The 18,380-nt window shown below is 45.0% G+C and overlaps 1 protein-coding gene across 4 annotated transcripts in view; it reads right to left on the minus strand.

The window, feature by feature from the left end:
* The window catches only part of LOC144697163 (coiled-coil domain-containing protein 192-like), a 123,033-nt gene that overhangs the window by 14,058 nt on the left and 90,595 nt on the right, over positions 1-18,380 (minus strand). The window contains exons 5-6 of one of the 4 annotated variants that reach the window (XM_078569020.1): positions 14,141-14,197; positions 11,406-11,538 (exon numbers count right to left, since the gene is read on the minus strand). In XM_078569020.1, the coding sequence (XP_078425146.1) occupies positions 11,406-11,538; positions 14,141-14,197 (190 nt within the window). The remainder of the gene's footprint in view (positions 1-11,405; positions 11,539-14,140; positions 14,198-18,380) is intronic. The other 3 variants (XM_078569027.1, XM_078569045.1, XM_078569036.1) reach the window with 3 other exon arrangements.

The following is an 18,380-nucleotide window of genomic DNA, read 5'->3' on the forward strand; positions in this document are numbered from 1 at the left end:
GTGCCGCATAAGGTTCCCACAGTCGAAAATGTGACAGGTGAAATGGCATGTGGCTGGACATGAAGGGTCTGCATGTCTGGTCCTGATACCAGCCCCTGAGGTGTCATGCTCATTTCAGTTGTGTTGTGACCTGCTGTAGCTGCAAATACACTGGTTTCTGCATGGCTGGGTGTGGTGGATCTTTGCAAACAGTGAATGTCAGCTGTATGGACACTCCTTACACATTTGCAAAAGGCAGACTTCAGCATCTGAAGTGTCCTATGGAAGGCTCTTAATGGGCCAGCTCTTACAGCAAAAATAGCCAGTTGGCCAACATTGGAAACTTACACTCCCATGACAATGCAATGAAGTCTCCTCCCATGCGACCTGAGGACCCCCTCACAGCTTCCTTCCTGTCACTGAATGACTTCCAGCTAGTCCTTTATATAGGGCTTGAGTCATAAATCACCTGCCACCTAAACCTGTTCCATCTCTGCCTCCTGTTTCCAGGGTCAGCTGGCCTGACTTCAGCCCACACCCACCTCCTACCAATGAGGATCGCACCCCCAGAGCTACTTTCTCCCGAAGCAGGTGTGCAAAGCCGGGAATTTTCCCAACTCCCACTACCCGACTCGAAGATGAAAATTCAGCTTAAAGTGCAGGACTGACTGCTGGCCAGCTTCTCTACTATCTGGTAGTCAATAGGAATTCACTCCAAGGGACACAAACAAGACCCCGAGAAAGGGGGAAGAAGAAGGTGGTTTTGGTGTGTGGTTCTAGAATCTATTTCAGACACAGTGCTGAAGAATGAATACTCAGCACATGACCCGCATGTAGACATTATGGTGGGACCAGGCACAAACCCTGATGGGCACAGGAGAACAAGTGAAATTAGAATAACCCGGACAATTGGGCCAAAATTCTCTGGAGTTTAGAAGAATGAGAGGCGATCTCATTTAAACATACAATATTCTGAAGGGGCTTGATGGGGTGGATGCCGAGAGATTGTTTCTGCTGTTCGGGGAGTCTAAAACACTGGCGTACAACCTCACGATAAGGGGCCAATAATTTAGGGCTGAGATGAAGATAAATTACTTCACTCAAAGGGTTGTAAATCTTTGGAATTCTCGAACCCAGAGGGTTGTGGATGCCCCATTGTTGAATGGATTTAAAGCTGGGATAGGCAGATTTTTGGAATTAGGGAATCAAGGGATATAGGAAGTGGGCAGGAAAGTGGAAATCAAACCCAAGATCAAGCAGGATTGTATTGACTGGTGGGGCAGACTCGACAGGCCATGTGGTCTACTTGTGCTCCTATTTCTTTTATCTTTATGGCAGCTCCTCAGTACTATGGGTTTAATGTTCAAGAAAAGTACACATCAAACTCATCCAAACCAAAAACCACTCATACACAACATATTAACCCATTGCTGCCACCCTTGCACCCCCCACCCTCGTATCCCCCACTCCATACAGCATATATCAAAATTGCCTCACTAAGGGCCAGATTTTCACGATAATATAAAAGCAAAAAACTGCGGATGCTGGAAATCCAAAACAAAAACAAAAATAAAAATATCTGGAAAAACTCAGCAGGTCTGACAGCATCTGCAGAGAGGAACACAGTTAACGTTTCGAGTCCATATGACTCTTCAACAGAACAGATTTTCACGATGTTGGGATGACTCAGGACTCCTTTAAAAATGATGGGTGCGACTTGGATGCAGAAGTCCTGCCCCCATTTTCAGTCGATACAATTATCACCAGTAGGGAAAATGGAGAGGGACATGAATCGCACAGATGTGAAAAACAAATTTGCAGGGCCATTTGAAAATAGTACTGAGTTTAAATGGACCCCATTTTCTCTGTTCCAAGGGCCTTATGCCACAGTATAGGAGGCACAAATTTATGGAGGAAATATAAACATTTTTGAAGGGTGGAGAAGATCAGTTAAGTACCATAATCTGAAATTAGTTAAATCCCTAGTCCATTAAATATGAAAAAAAACTAGGCCGCAGCTGTCAGACAGAGTAAAAGAAACCACACTGCTTGAGTGCATTGATTTAAAGGCCATCTGGTGTAGCTTAGAAAAAAACCATTGCCATCTGTTCTTGCAACTTCAATAGACTTCACTGTTGATATTTTCCAAGGGCTGTTATCATAGCTGAACCCATTATGAATGTTTGACTGAGTCTCTAAAAGTTCAAAACCACCTATCTCAGCAGGGGGTTGAATTCACATTTCAATTGGCAGTTTTAAGGGTCTATTAAAGGATTATCAGTCTTTGATGTGCTACTGATTAGATGTTTGTTTTTTATAACAGATTGACTATCTTAGAATGGGTTTCATGAGGCTTTCTCTATATCAAATGTGTATAAGTGAGAGCTCTATTAGAATGTTAGAAGTTTAATTTCTTTTTCATCTCAACATTGTCCCTGAAGTCTGCCCATAGTGGATACTGGGTGAGTGGCTTTAAAGGTGGCATGGGATTGTAGGGTGGACATGGGATTGTGAGGTGGCAAGGGGAAGACATGGGTTTGGATTGGGAGGGGTGAGAGCTAGAGGGCTTAACAGCCTTTTATAAGACTGGGTGAGGTCTCAGAGAACCAAGGCTGGCCTTCAAACCAGCCCATATTAGCATTTGCTTGCCTTCATGGCTGCCTCTTGACTACCTCCAGAAGCAGCAGGCCCAACTCAATCACACCACTGCCTTCCTCAAGCGAAAATTGCATTTAATGGAGCCCTTTCTATCGAGGCGGGTCTGTGAAGTCGGGAAATTTACCAAGTTGAGCTACCAGCCTCAGTAGTGAAAATCTGGCCCAAATGTCAAGGCACTCAATCATTCAATTAACCAAAGGAAAATTCTAACTAGCCGTGAAATCATGGGTCAAATACAAAGTGGACTATAATTTACATAGGTGGTCCAACCAGAAATTGGGAGTCATGCCTCATTACTCATCATTTACTAAAAGTTCAACGAAAATGTTAAAAAAGCAAAATTTAAGGAAAAACAGTGAAACTCAGAGGTTGGGGGAGGGGACAGGGGAAGATGATGTTAAGGATTACCCAAGCTAAAGCCTTCGTTTTATAGAGTGTTGATTTGGCATTTTGTGAGTTGTCTCAGGGACATACTTGCATTGCAGACAGTTCATTGAAGATTCACTGGGCTGATTCCTGGAATGAAGGGGTTGTCTTATGAGAAAAGGTTAAGCAGGTTGGGCCTATACTCATTGGAGTTTGGGAGAATGAGAAGTGATCTCATTGAAACAGTTAAGATTCTGAGGGGGCTTGACAGAGTAGATGCTGAGAGGATGTTTCCTATTGTGGAGGAATCTAGAACTAGGGGGCACAGTTTCATGTCACCTACTTAATGAAGAGATGAGGAGGAATTTCTTCTCTCTGAGGGTCATTAGTGTTTGGAATTCGCTCTTTCAGTGAGCAGTGGAGGCTGGGTCATTGAATATATTCAAGGCTGAGTTAGACAGATTTTTGACTGACAAGGAAGTCAAGGATTATGGGAGGCAGGCAGAAAAGTGGAGTTAAGACCACATCAGCCATGATCTTATTGACTGGCAAAGCAGGTTTAAGGGGCCGAATGGTGTACTCCTGCTCCTATTTCTTATGTTTACTGTCCTTCGTTATCTTAAATTTAAAATAAAATAGCCTCTGCCTTCATTCATATAGCTGTTGTTGAAAAACATTGTGACCAATAATGCCCCGTAATCAAATCAGAGTTCATGACCTGGCAAAAAGCCATTTATAGTAGCGGTTTCCATGACCGAAGCCAGTGCTGGTTTTAAATTAGAAACAAAGGAAAGAATCAACAGACCACAAAACAGCATACACAGAGACAGTTAATCACGGGATGCATTTACCAGCTCAGTCATGCACAAAGCTGTGGAACTGTTTCAGACACTCTGCAAGGCATTGCATCTGCTGCTTTTAAATAGTATTGACTGCACTTAGTCCTTGTGTAAATAAGCCCTCCTGTGGACAGGTGCAGACCAAACAGAAGCACTATGGATACAAACTTACTCCAGAAGGCATCTTGTTACTGCCTGTTTGGAAATTCCAAATCACAATGGGCACTCTGTGAAATACACTGTCATTTCTGGAAGGTTCAATCAAATATGGCTTAAATGAACACGGCTTTTGATATTCAAAGAGGATGTGAACACAACCTGCTGCTTTAATGTGTTAATGAGTATTTTTGTTGTGTGAGTGGTTATGCAGAAGTCTGGTTGCAGTTTAATTTGATGATTTATTTTAGGATATTGATTTCATGATTTTTCCAGTTTGTAATTGTTTTAATTCTTTGTTTGTTTCATTCACTCTTGAAGTTTTGATTTAAAAAATAATTAATTAGGCTTTCAATCTTGGGTTATTTTGACAAATTCTCACGTGTTGGTGCAGACTCGATGGGCCGAAGGGCCTCTTGTGCACTGTGATTCTGTGATTCTGAAATTCGCCAATCCCATGTTCCCATTGGAAATCCATATTCAAAGGGACCACGAGTCGGAAAATCGACATGGTAGTATGCGGTTTTTTTTCTTCAAACCATGTTCCTTTTAAGTCCAGTTCTCCACTGCGAACATAGGATCATTGAATTTACTCTTTATTTTCCCCTAAATTCCAGTTAAAAAACACATGAAATCCATTGCGCACAAATCCATGCATTTTTGGGTCCAAATAAAAAACCTTTGCAATCGAATTTCAGGTTTAATGAACAAAAGCAATCTTGAAGGAATGAATTAAAATTCTTAATAAACATTTACAACTACCGTTGAAGAGTATAAGGCTACGAAGAGTTAACATAGAACACTGCGTCATCAATATCTACACCCTATGGAATTGCATTCAACTATCTGTGGATGAAAGTGCACTTTAAATATATCTTCACTTACCCAATAGTATGGAGAAAACATGATGTGTTCCCTGTGCCAAACAGGAAAAGCAGCTGTGTGTGCTGCACCTGAACTACCATAATGTTCATGTTGATGTTAGGCTCAACCCTAATTTTAGACTTTGTTTTTTTTCTGGGAACAAATGCAAAATTTAATTATAAAAATCAGAATGCTTAACTAACTGCACACTATTAAAAATTGGGGAGATGATTTCCAACTGTGTCAAGGGAGGCGGTGGTGTAGTGGTATTGTCACTGGACTAGTGTGCCAGAGATCCAGGGTAATGCTCTGGGGACCCAGGTTTGAATCCTGTCATGGCAGATGGTGGGACTTGAATTCAATAAATATCTGGAATTAAAAGTATAATAATGACCATGAAACCATTGTCGATTGTTGTAAAAACCCACCTGGTTCACTAATGCCCTTTAGGGAAGGAAATCTGCCATCCTTACCTGGTCTGGCCTACATGGGACTCCAGGCCCACAGCAATGTGGTCGACTCTTAAAAGTGCCCTCTGAACAAGGGCAATTAGGGATGGGTAATAAATGCTGGCCTAGCCAGTAATGCCCAGATCCCATGAACAAATCAAAAAAGGAAAATAAATATGACTTGCTGCTGGAAGCTGGCCACAATTTTTGGGCAGATCTAAATTTAGGCAGCCAACACTGCCCGTCAGAAACAAGCGGGGCCTGAACTAAAATAGTCAAACAGGAGTCAACCAACATTATCCAAAATCCCCAGTGCCAATCAGTATTACCACTACTACTTCCTCAAACTGCTCACAAATCATGGGTGGTAAAGGTCATCAAGTAGTCAGTATATTTAAATGAATATCCATCTTTTTTTATTCATTCCTGGGATGTGGGCTTCGCTGGCTGGGCCAGCACTTATTGCCCATCCCTAGTTACCCTTGAGAAGGTGGTGGTGAGCTGCCTCTTTGAACCGCTGCAGTCCATGTGGTGTAGGTACACCCACAGTGCTGTTAGGAAGGGAGTTCTGGGATTTTGACCCAGCGACCGTGAAGGAATGATAATATATTTCCAAGTCAGGTTGGTGGGTGACTTGGAGGGAAACTTCCAGGTGGTGGTGTTCCCATCTATCTGCTGCCCTTGTCCTCCTAGATGGTAGCAGTCATGGGTTTGGAAGGTGCTGCCTAAGGAGCCTTGGTGAGTTTCAGCAGTGCATAAGACCATAAGACATAGGAGCAGAAATTAGGCCATTCGGCCCATCACGTCTGCTCCGCCATTCAATCATGGCTGGTAAGTTTCTCAACCCCATTCTCCCACCTTCTCCCTGTAATCTTTGATCCCCTTACCAATCAACAACCTATCTATTTCGGTCTTAAATACACTCAATGACCTGGCCTCCACAGCCTTCTGTGGCAATGACTTCCATAGATTCACCACTCTCTGGCTAAAGAAGTTTCTCCTCATCTCTGTTCTAAAAGGTCTTCCCTTTACTCTGAGGCTGTGCCCTGGGGTCCTAGTCTCTCCTACTGATGGAAACATCTTCCCCACGTCCACTCTATCCAGGCCTTTCAGTATTCTGTAAGTTTCAATCAGATCCCCCCTCATCCTTCTAAACTCCATCGAGTATAGACCCAGAGTCCTCAAACGTTCCTCATATGTTAAGCCTTTCATTCCTGGGATCATTCTCGTGAACCTCCTCTGGACCCTCTCCAGGGCCAGCACATCCTTCCTGAGATACAGGGCCCAAAATTGCTCACAATATTCTGAATGTGGTCTGACCAGAGCCTTATAAAGCCTCAGCAGCACATCCCTGCTTTTATATTCCAGTCCTCTCGAAATAAATGCCAATGCTGCATTTGCCTTCCTAACCACCGACTCAACCTGCAAGTTAACCTTAAGAGAATCCTGGACTAGGACTCCCAAATCCTTTTGCACTCCAGATTTCTGAATTCTCTCCCCATTTAGAAAATAGTCTATGCCTCTATTCTTCCTACCAGAGTGCATGACCTCACACTTCTGCATCTTGTAGATGGTACACACTGCTGCCACTGTGCGTCAGTGGTGGAGGGAGTAAATGCTTGTGGATGTGGTGCCAATCAAGCAGGCTGCTTTGTCTTCGATGGTGTCAAGCTTTTTGAGTGTTGTGGGAGCTGTACTCATCTAGGCAAGTGGAGAGTATTCCATCACACTCCTGACTTGTGCCTTGTAGATAGTGGACAGGCTTTGGGGTGTCAGGAGGTGAGTTACTCATCACAGGATTCCTATCCTCTGACCTGCTCTTGTAGCCACAGTATTTATATGGCTAGTCCAGTTCAGTTTCTGGTCAATGGTAACCTCCAGGATGTTGATAGTGGGGGATTCAGTAATGATAATGGCATTGAACGTCAAAGGGTGATGGTTAGATTCTCTCTTGTTGAAGATGGTCATTGCCTGGCACTTGTATGGTAGGAATGTTACTTGCCACTTGTCAGCCCAAACCTGGATATTGTTCAGGTCTTGCAGCATTTGGATATGGACTGCTTCAGTATCTGAGGATCTGCTCTAAGTTTAAAAGTTGCAATTATTTGGAGATGGTTTGCTGACAATGTTTGGCTACTTGGGGATGAGTTTAAAGTATTTGTAGTGCCTGTATAACCTTCTGAAATCTTAAGATACTTCTGGCAACATAAGGATCCTTCTGACATTTCCATTCGGGCCAGAGAAATAGAAACAGCAGCTACAATTAAAGCACAAATAGAGCTGGAGCAGGAGTTTGCAACTGCAGGGAGGCCAGGTGAAAGGAGGTGTGCATGCAGGAAGTATTACCCTCCCAACAGACTGTATAGGGTCAGGACAACTTACTTGTACTTATTGAGGCCTATTGAAGTAGGCTGACTGGGATTTTCTGATGGTTCCAGTACACGATGGTGCCACAGGACAGGTTAGCTGCCTGGAGGCTTAGAGGCTCTCCTTGCCTGTATGGGTTCCGCAGCAGCCACAGACCATCTTGTAGAGAGGTGCCCACCCCTCTCCCTCCCCCAACACTGGTGGCCTGGCTGCAAAGACTTTTTTATACTTCAAATTTTAAAAAGTTGGAGAGAGGCACCTCCATTTTAGGGTGTCTCTCTCTCATTTACCTGCCATGCCCATCCTGCTGCTGCTTCCAGAGGCCTCCTATTGGCACCCCACCTGCCATCCTTAATTGGATGGCAAGTCCACCCTCTGGTCACTAATTGGCCAAGTCGGGGAAAATCACAGTGAGTGACTGTTTCCCCATTTGAGCCTGACAGCCGGGCTCAGAAGCTCACATGAAAATCATGCCTATTGTTGTGTTACCATTTACAAGAAGCCTGGAGCCTCTGCCACAGGTATCAATACGTTCCAGTAAAAGTCACTGCAGCTCTGAACTTTGCCTTTAGCTCCTTCTTGGGAAATTAGTAACATCGATCAGTGATTGGATTAAAGAAGGTGGCAGGTGTTAAAGCAAACACATTCATCTCTTTTCCCAAGGAGAGCTGAAAACAGCGGGGATGGGGCTCTAGGACCTGCATAGACTGCGGGTTTTCCTCAAGTCCAGGGTATTATTTTGGGATCCTTCACTTGTTGCCACACATCATGAACTTCAACCCTATTAATGTATAACTGCTGTATGATGACCTGCAATACATGAAGGAGGTCTATGTCCACTTTCCTTTTAGCTGCCATGATGCTTTTACCTTGCATCTGTCTTCGGTCCTCCCATTCTTTAACCCTGCACAGAGTGAGAACCTGGCTGGCCAGGAGGCCCAGCCTCCTTTAATGGTACTGCCAGATCTCATAGGACTGCAACAGGACTGTTGCTAACAGGATTTTGTGCCCTCACATCCATAGGCTCTCTCCTGCCAGTAGGAATCCTGCTGGGAGTCTGTTTTGCGCATAAAATAACTCTTACCCAAGAAACTGCAATAGGATTCTGTTAGTGTTGGAGAAGTGAGCAGAAGTCCCAACTCGCCTGAAGAATGCCTCAAGAAGGAGAACAACAGTCATCAACTCTATGTCTAGATTGATTATAGAAATAACCTACTGGCAACACTAACCGTGGTTATTGGGAAACAAAGAAACCTCAGAATAACAGTCACTAAGGTTTATGAGAGCCTCAACGCAGCAGAGAAAACAAAACAAAATAAATGCAGAAAAACAGCATCAGAAATGGTTTTGTGATTATCCACTGAATCATTTTATTAGGCCTCCAAACTTATTTCTATATGCAGCTCAGTGCCACCTAACCCTGTGCAACTCCAAGGGCTGAATTTTCTGGCTGATGTGCGGGTGGCGGAGCCCGCACGTCAGCGCTTAAAATGTCGCGCGCTGACGTCGCGTGAGCGTCCCGATGTCAGCGTGCGGCATCACGATGTTTAGGTCGGTGGGCGTGCTCAGCAGCGGGATGCTCACCCGCCATTAATTAAAGGCCTTGTTAAGGCCATTAAGTTAGCAATTGACGATGATTTTGAGGGGCCCGTGCAAACTTCGGCTCAGCGCACGGGCCCATCGAGCAGGCGGGTGAGTGATTTTTTAACAAACCTCATCCAGTTGTGGGATGAGGTTTGATTTCAGATTTTAAAAAGTTTAATAAAGTTTTTGTGTACTTTCTTAACATGTCCCATCTCGTGTGACATTTTCGCATGAGGGGGACATGTTAATGATTTTTTTATTTTTCTATTTTTCAACTTTCACAGCCTTTCAGCGATCTCCCTGAGGCAGCACTTAGCCTCAGGGAGATGTGCTCTCTTTCACGCGCTCTCGCAGTTGGGGAATCCCTCCCGGCTTGCACAGGGAGCGCATAGTAAAATGGCGGCGGGGCCTGCTTCTCCGGCAGGGATCAGCTGCCCGCCCGCTGCCGAGTCGGTCAGACCCGCCCTCCCGTCAAGAGCAAAATTCAGCCCCAACTCTTTTGGGCACGAAAATTCTTTAACATAATATTGGTAAATAAGTTGCACAATGAAGTGATGGGCCGTAACCTCCGACTAGCGTCGGAAAGTGCTGGCCCGCAGAAGTTAGAAGAAATAAATACTTACTTGCCTGGCCTTGAAAATTGCGTGGCCAGTTCTGTTCGTCGGAGCTGCTTGGGGCATGCAGCAAAAGACTCCTCACAGGCCCCAGCGAAGTTTAGATCCAGCGTATTCAAGGAGGCCACGCAATTGCTGCTGTAAAGCAGGAAAGTTTAAAGGGCCAGGGAAACCAACAGGCCAGGGAGAAGGTGCGTGTCTAAGGTAAGTAGATAGGATTTGGGGGTTTGGGGTGCTCAGAGGGGTGGGGGCTGGGGGTGTTCGGTGGAGGGGGTGTCTGAGGGAGGGGGATGGTTGGGGGTGTCCGAGGGAGGGGGTGGTTGGGGGTGTCTGAAGGTCATTGGGAGGGGGGGTGGTTGGAGATGTCCAGAGGTCAGGGGGTGGGGAGGTCGGGGGGAGTTGTGGGAGAGGTCCAGAGGTTGGGGGGTGTCTGGAGGTCAGAGGGGGTGGGGGGAGGTCCAGAGGTCAGCGGGGGTGAATCAAGAGATCGGGGGGTCTGGAGGTCAGGGGCACTCTGAGGTCAGGGGTGTAGGGTTGTCCGGAGGGGGCATCCGAGGTCGGGGAGGGTCCGAGGCTGGGGGTGGGAATCCAATGTTGGTGGGGGGGGTGAGGTGGGATTGTCGGAGGTCGAGGGTGATGGGGTGGAGACCCGTGGGATCGGTCTGGGTCTTTACCCAGAAGTTATAAGAGGTTTTAATTCTTCTAACTTTTTCTGGGTGACTATTGGTAAAACCCTGACGGAGCCATCCAAATTTTGCGATTTAAATCGCATTTTTGGATGGTTCCCAGTGCAGCATAATTGTCCAGAGGAAGTTAGCACTTTTGGGCAATTGCTACGCAAACCCCTGCCTGAGAACTTGCCAGAGGGATTCCCCAGCGCATCTTTGGTATATCCCCAAATCCAACACTGGGGAGTGCGGAAACTACAGACCGATATCACTATCATTTGAACATTATTATGAATCTGAATTTGTTTTTGAACTGAGACACATGAACCACAAACACAGCGGTGGTCTGGTGAACTTATTTCTTTTTGCCCCACTAACTAGCATATCTGATATAATGGAAATTAAAATTAGCCCTGCTCTCTTTCTATATTCTTAATTATAAAGAGATACATATATTTCCGTTTGTCAGTGTGAGTATAAAGCAGGGGAAACCCACTGCTTTTTCTTTGTGAACACTAAGTGAGGAAAATAAACCTCAAGATTTCAGAACTGAAAGATCGATCAAGGATGCAACGCTACTCGGTACAGTGCTGCCATCTTCTGGCTATACAAAGGCACACGAAACTCCTGTTGAGTTGCCACATGGGATCAAATGTCTACAGCTCTTCTGGCACACTCTTGCCATAAATCCAGACAACAGTATGGAACATGACTATTACCAATGGAAGTTAAGTAATACAATTACTATCAAGCTGAATTCCAGCACTACACACTGGACAGGGAGCTCTGTGGTTGTGTTTCATTGAACAGTAAATGTACCAACATGCAACAGTACTGCTTCATAATAATTATCATACAGACCCCTGGCGAATTGATTTTCTTTCTCCAATGTCTGAATTCTCTCTCTTGCTTCCATCACACTGATTGCAGCATCTTGCTTGACTTGAGCTAGCCGAATCTGTAGATTCTTCACAATTCTTTTGTGCTTCTGTTTCTTGATTCAAGTTAAAATACAAAGTCACACAATAAGGTAAATAAGCAATGTAGTACTGATTCTCCAATCCATGATTTCAACAATTTATTACCCTGAAATGACAGATGTTATGTGAGCGAACATATCAACTGTTTTGTGCACAGTAAAGTCCCACAAACAACAATGAGAATGATTAGTTAATGTGGTTTTTGGTGATGCCGATTGATGGTGTTCACTAGGCTGCTGGTAGAATTCTCTGACCTTCTTTAAAAAGTGCCATAACAACTGAACATACAGACAGGGCCTAGGTTAACATCTTAGCCGCAGGACGGTGTAGAAACATGCTCTGGGAGGCTCCTTAGTCAAATAAAAAGAACTTCATTTACACAAGAGCTTTAGTGGCTACTTGCATCCAGCCAGCCCCTCATACAGCCAACTTTTTCCTAGGAAACCCCGCCCTAGGATTTATTCCCCTGTGCTAGCTACACATTGGTTGAACAAATCACATGACCCCCTACTCAGTTGAACTGATCTTAAAGAGGTAGTCATCACAGATGGTATCTCCAACAATTTGATGCTCTCTCAGTGCTACTTGGAAATGGGTAATTTTGACCTAGGCCACCTGGTAGGAATCTGATGATTGTTGCGGACTGGCACAATCCAAAGTCCAGGACTACGTGCTGAGGGACGCACTAAAGCTTGGGGCAGCTGCCGCAAAGGCGCAATGGGGAAGGGTCGCTGTCTAAGACCTTTCTGCCACAGCGCACCGAGAGACTGGGAACTGTTTAGAGCCCCTCGGGCTGTACAGCTCAAAATGAAAGGCTGTAAATGATTGTAATATTGTTTGTACTGATGCACCTGGTGATACATTTTGTAAAAGTTTAACCTGGATTGTACCCTTGTAATGGTGTTTTTGAAATGGTTTGGAATGTGATTGAAGATATTTTATGAATAAAGTATATTTTTACAAAAAAAAACCTGGTAGGAATCTGATCGATCAGATCGGCATGAATTTTATTCAGCATCCAATCTTACTTTCTGTTGAGGCCAATGGACAGTAAGATTGGGTGGTGTCTAAAGTGGGTGGCATCTGAACATGTCAGTGGGTTAGGTTAAGTTCTACTGTAGCGAGTCCTGAATCCATACTTCTGTATCATTATTGCCACCAACTCAGCTGGGGCTGATCAGTACACTTTATTCTTACTCTCCTTAAAGTTTTCAACATACTTGCAAATATTGGAAAGAATGTTAAGCTATTCAAATCTACTAGAAGGCATGAAGGGAAATCATTGTTCAAAGCTTAACACTGTCATGCCAGAGAAAAAGAGAATCATTGTAAAATAACTTCCCAATGTGTAAAACAAATATGGGACCTAAATTTGTTAGTGTCCTAAACCAGATGCTATTCCGGCAGCATGTAACATTGGTACACCGAAACAGTGATATCCAAACTAAATCGCTATTGTCCATCTTCTCAATGCCATCCTAGTTCTTGTATGGTTAAATGGCAGCAGGCGGAAGGGTCTCAGGACCTCATCGAGTTACATCGAGCCCACAGGACAGAAACAAACCATATGGTCCATATGATCTAGGCTGTCATTTATGCTCCACATAAGCCTCCTTCCACTCTTCCTCATTTCATCCTATTAGTGTATCCTCCTATTCCTTTTTCTTTCTCATATGCTTATCTAGCTTCCCCTTAAGTGCATTGATGCTATTCACCTCAACTACTCCCAGTGGCAGTGACTTCCACATTTTTTGGGTAAAGAACTTTCTCCTAAATTCCCTATTGGATTTATTAGTGAGTGTCTTCATTTATGTCTTCTAGTTTTGGATTCTTGCCCACAAGAGGAAGCATTTTTTTTACCTCTACTCTATCAAACCTTTCTTTATTTTAATGACCACTATCAGGTCAGCCTTTTCTTTTCTAGAGAAAGGAGCCCCAACCTGTTTAGAGTTTCCTGCAAGCTATAAGCTCTCAGTTCTGGTATCATCCTTGTGAATTGTTTTTGCAACTTCTCCAATGCCTCTATGTTTTTTTAATAAACTGGAAAGCAAAAATGTGCAAAGTACTCCCAAGTGTGGTCTAACTCAGCAAATCACAGCTCATAAAGAATTGGAAGGTATTTTAGGAATAAGAGAAGACCATTTGGTCTTTTTCGATTGGCCTTTAAAACATACCTTTGCTGAATTATCCCCTAGATTGCAGGATTAGTCTTGTCTTAAATGAGCCGCTTATTTGACAGCTACTGGCATCTGTGACCAACATTACAGCAGGAAGCAGCTCCTTCAGAGGAGCTGAGTTAAGCGGGAAAGGGAAGAAATAACCCACGAGCACAGCTTGACTTTATCGACAACTTATCAATTCAAAGAAGCATTGCTGTCTTGTAGCACGCTTCAAACTATGTTTTCTTCAGTAATGTAAAATCCATAGCAGACAACAAATTCTGCAAGATTTAATACGGATTAATAATTTTCAACCACATGATTTGAGATGGAATTAATTGCAATAACTAAGGGAATAGGTTATATTAAAACACATTTATTTGATTTCTAAACCTGTGGACTGAAGTTAAATATGCTGGTAAATTAATTAGAATGATAGTAATATTAATATACTTACTAATTGTACCAATTGTCCTTGAACACATTTATTTTCTGCTTCTAACCTCTCGATGTACTACAAAAGAGCAAAGAAAAGTAGGTTTATTAAAAAAAAAGCCCCCCCTCAGAGAAATGCAGCCTGGAAATTACAACATGCAATATTATCTTTTACCACTTGTTTGTATCAAATTACTCTGTCCAACACTTTAGTGGAAGTCAGTAACAGGTCTATTTTAGACAGTTTAGCATCTCTCTTAAAACATCAACCAAAGGAACTTGATATGAATGTACTATTTGTTTGCCAACATCACACAGCATATTTTCCAAGCATACATGTTTAGTGGAAGTCCTGGTAATTTCCGTACTTTAAATGCGATATTAGCTTTATTACATATTTTATATTTTTTAATGATGGATGATAACTTTTTAATATATAAATCAGATTATTTTTGTGCATGTATTTACAGAAGCTGAAATAATTTAATTGTTATTTTAGTGGGAGCTGGGTCTAATGATAGCACTACATAGGAACATAAGAAATAGAAGATGCAGGCCATGAAATTTGATAAGACCCCAAATGGCCGTGGGCATCAGATTGCATGATTAACACAAACCCTGATGCAGGCAGTCTGCAAAACTTTATACTCCTTGCTCATTGTCATGTGTAGGTAGCGCTAAGCATGCTATTAATTGCTGAGTGCCTGAGCCACAGGCACAAAATTGTGAGCGGCTAGCACCAATTAAAGCTGGCCTGCACCTCTTAAAGGGGAGATACATTCTTGCTGGAGCAGGTATTGGAACTGATTGTAGAGGAGAGTGTGAGCAAGAGGAACACTGAACTAGCACAACAGGGGATAGAGTGGACTCCAAGATTTTCTGATACTGCACTGGAGGTGCGGAGGAGCAAAGATATCATCTATCCCCAGGAAGCCAAGGACCCTCCAGACAAACTGTAAGAAGGTGTGGTAACCTGAGGTGCAATACACCTTTAAGAGAATGTGAACACATTGACCACGTGACTGTATGACTCAATTGCTGTGTAGTGCGGGCTACAATGTTAAGGGTTAGTTTAGAGTAGGGTCTGGTTGGAGAAGCACACATCATGTTAGTGCTCTGTTGTCTGTGTAAATAAACAGCACGTGCTTCATTTTATATTGGTCTCTGTGTCTGCAGTATATTGTTGCCAACTCACCCTCCGACAGATAAGCGTGCAACCAGTTCGCAAGCAAAGTGACCCAACAGTAGAACATAACAGAAGGAATTGTGAGTAGATAGATATGGCAGTCAAGGCCAGATTCCAGTCTCAAGAACAAGATGTTCAATGGCTGCACATGAGTGGTTAAGGACAATGCATCTTCAAACACCATATCCCACCAATTGCCCCACTAGCATCACAAACTGCTCAATACACCGCATCCCATCACTCACCTACCAACAATCTCTATGAATCATGACTCATTCGTAGCATTCATATTCCACACCTCACCCCCACACCGCAAAGCCCACACATAGTGCCAGCTGTTCAACCATAACAGCCACATCACCCAAATACATTGTACCACACTCAGTGATACTTCCCTCTCTCTTGCAGGGCATGGTAGTGTACAACCAGGGTCAGTAGGGGCTAACTGGTTGGAGACAGTCACCCCTACATTTCTTTATCCAATGGTCACCATTACTGGATTGACCAAAACTGAAACCATTGAAGATGACAGTACACTCATACCTAAATCTCTCCTCCTTACAACCCGCTTTCTTCTCATCATACACTTTCATCTGATTTACAAGGTGTAGATGGTATAAACATGCTCTTTCTTACACCCCATCCCCTCCATTCTCATTTGAGATACCCAAGAGGGGCAACCTGGCTAGGAGGTGGTGGAGGAAACAAAGAGTAGAAAGACAGGGCAGAATCATCCCAAATTTGCACAAAGTGCAGTAGCGGGTGGGTAAAATGACGTTTAACCCACCGGCCGCAATGGCTTTACACGCTGTATCATCCTAAACCTGCCGCATTAATTACATATTCCTGGGAACCATGCCGTTTCCATTGCGGGTGGGCGCTCATTCACCCATCACACCATCACCTCGTGGCTTCATCATGCCGGGCACCATATTTAAAGTCCAGCTACACGCACACATTCCAGTGCTTCCAGCCCATGACTACTGCAGGGAAGATGTCCACGAAAAGCAAGAAAACTGCAGCCTCCAGGTTTAATGACACGTCACTAGAACGCTTTTTGGATGCCATGGAGTCCTGCCGCGATGACCTCTACCCCTGCTCTGGCTGCAGGGTGGGCAGTGGCATGACCAACCAGGCTTGGGAGGGGGTGGCAGTGGTGGTTAGCGCCAACGCCCTTCAAAAGAGGACAGTCACCCCAGTGCCGCAATAGGATGAATTACCTCCTCTGTTCCGCCAGGGTAAGTCACTCTTCTCATCACTCTCAACTCACACTCACAAACCCGTTACACATCCATCCACAGGGTCCTCACTCACTGCCGGTTCAGGGAACATCACCATTCACTCTCTCACACACACCTTCATTGTCTTTGTCCTGTCCAGGGGGCCACTCAGCACCACACATGCCAGGCATACTTATCATCTGGTCTGGCAGGCATCCTGCTTACCTCTCTCCATCTCTATTCATACAGGACAAGCTGGTGCACAACAAAAGGGAGAGGTCGCAGGAATGCCTGAAATCAAGGTCTTCACAGACTTTGAAAACAGAGCCATCCAGCTGGTCGGCGAGAATCTGGATTGTTCCTGTGCTGATGCTGATGGTGAGGTCGGTGGTGCTCTACAAAGTGAGGATCCAGCAATGCCACATCCATTGGACAACCTTAATGTTTCACAGGCCACCGCCATGTACTAATTATCTCCCCTTGCTTCCGCAGGCACATCTGGAAAACAGCTGATGGAGTCCATGACCCAGGGCCTCCAATCAAGCCCCAAAGAAACCTCTGAAGAGGAATCTGAAGGCACCCTCCTTAAAGTCCCATCACAGCGCTCACCCACACCCTCCACTAGCACAGAGACACACAGCTTGTTGGGGCCTAGCTCTAGATTAGCCTCAGTATCACAATCTGGTGAACACATCGCACTGCCTGATCCACAGCAAGAGGCAGCAGGGACTTCCCAGGTGTCCGGCACTCAGAGGACTGCTGGAGGCCAGAAATTTGCTGAGTCCAAGTCAGGTGTCAAGCCTCTGGACTTGGTCGAACCTCAGTTGCTGAAGCTGCAAAGGCAAGCTCGGGAACATCAGGAAGGGATGTCTGCTCTACTCCTCAGGTTCCAAGGCACAATGGAGGAGCCCGACCGCCTTCAGGCTGAGGTGCCAGTGCTGGCATGCCAATGCACTGAGGTCAACACTGGTAAGATGGTGGCCGCCATGGAGACTTTGGGCCATGATGTTGCTCCTGCACTGCTGCCTGGGCTGATTCCATCGCTGACACCATAATTGGCCTCCAACAGTGTGTACGTGAGGGATGTGGGGCAGCTCGATCTCACTCCAGCTACCCCTTCTCCTCAAGGAGTCAGCCAGGGGGCCCTTGGACACCCATAGGGTGGATGACCTGCAGGTGTACCCCCAGGGCCATCCACCCAGGTGACCCTGGGAGTGTCCAGCCCATCTGAATCCCCCCTTCCTGTGACCTCAGCAGCTCCAGCACCAGAGGCCAAGGAGCCACTGCCACACAGCAGGATGCCGAAAGCAGGCCAGGGCCCTCCGGGTCTCAGCCCACCAGCGGACGCCCGCCAAGGTCATCACAGACAGGGAGTAGCAGTCAGCAGGCCTCCTCCACCTCCACTGTGGATGCCCAGGGAGCACCAAGACGTAATGGCAGGGTTAGGAAAGTTCAGAAGAATTAGTTGTCTAGCCTGGGCACGGGTATTAATCACTTGTACATACTGTTCACTATTGTCAATAAACTCTCAAGAATGTCTCCCTGCCTATGGTTCCATGTTCTGATGAGCAGTGTTCATGTCACTCAGATGTGAAACCTTTCTGCAGAAGATAAAGGCAGGTGTCTCAGTCCAGGGCCTCTTCCCTGTGCTCTGTGCGGCCTTCAGACCAAATTGATAGTCCGGCTTCACACTCCCTGGACACATTACAAATGCCTGCACCTCAACGATGTTCGTCATTGCTGCCAGAATGTCGTGGGCAGGTGCCACAGAGTTCCATCATTCTCTCTGTGTGCTCTCAGCACCTTAAAGATGGGGCTGGCCCCCATCTCTCCAGCATCTGTGACCAGTGACACTG

The sequence above is a fragment of the Cetorhinus maximus genome, chromosome 2, assembly GCF_964194155.1.
Source record: "Cetorhinus maximus chromosome 2, sCetMax3.hap1.1, whole genome shotgun sequence".
Taxonomy (NCBI): domain Eukaryota; kingdom Metazoa; phylum Chordata; class Chondrichthyes; order Lamniformes; family Cetorhinidae; genus Cetorhinus; species Cetorhinus maximus.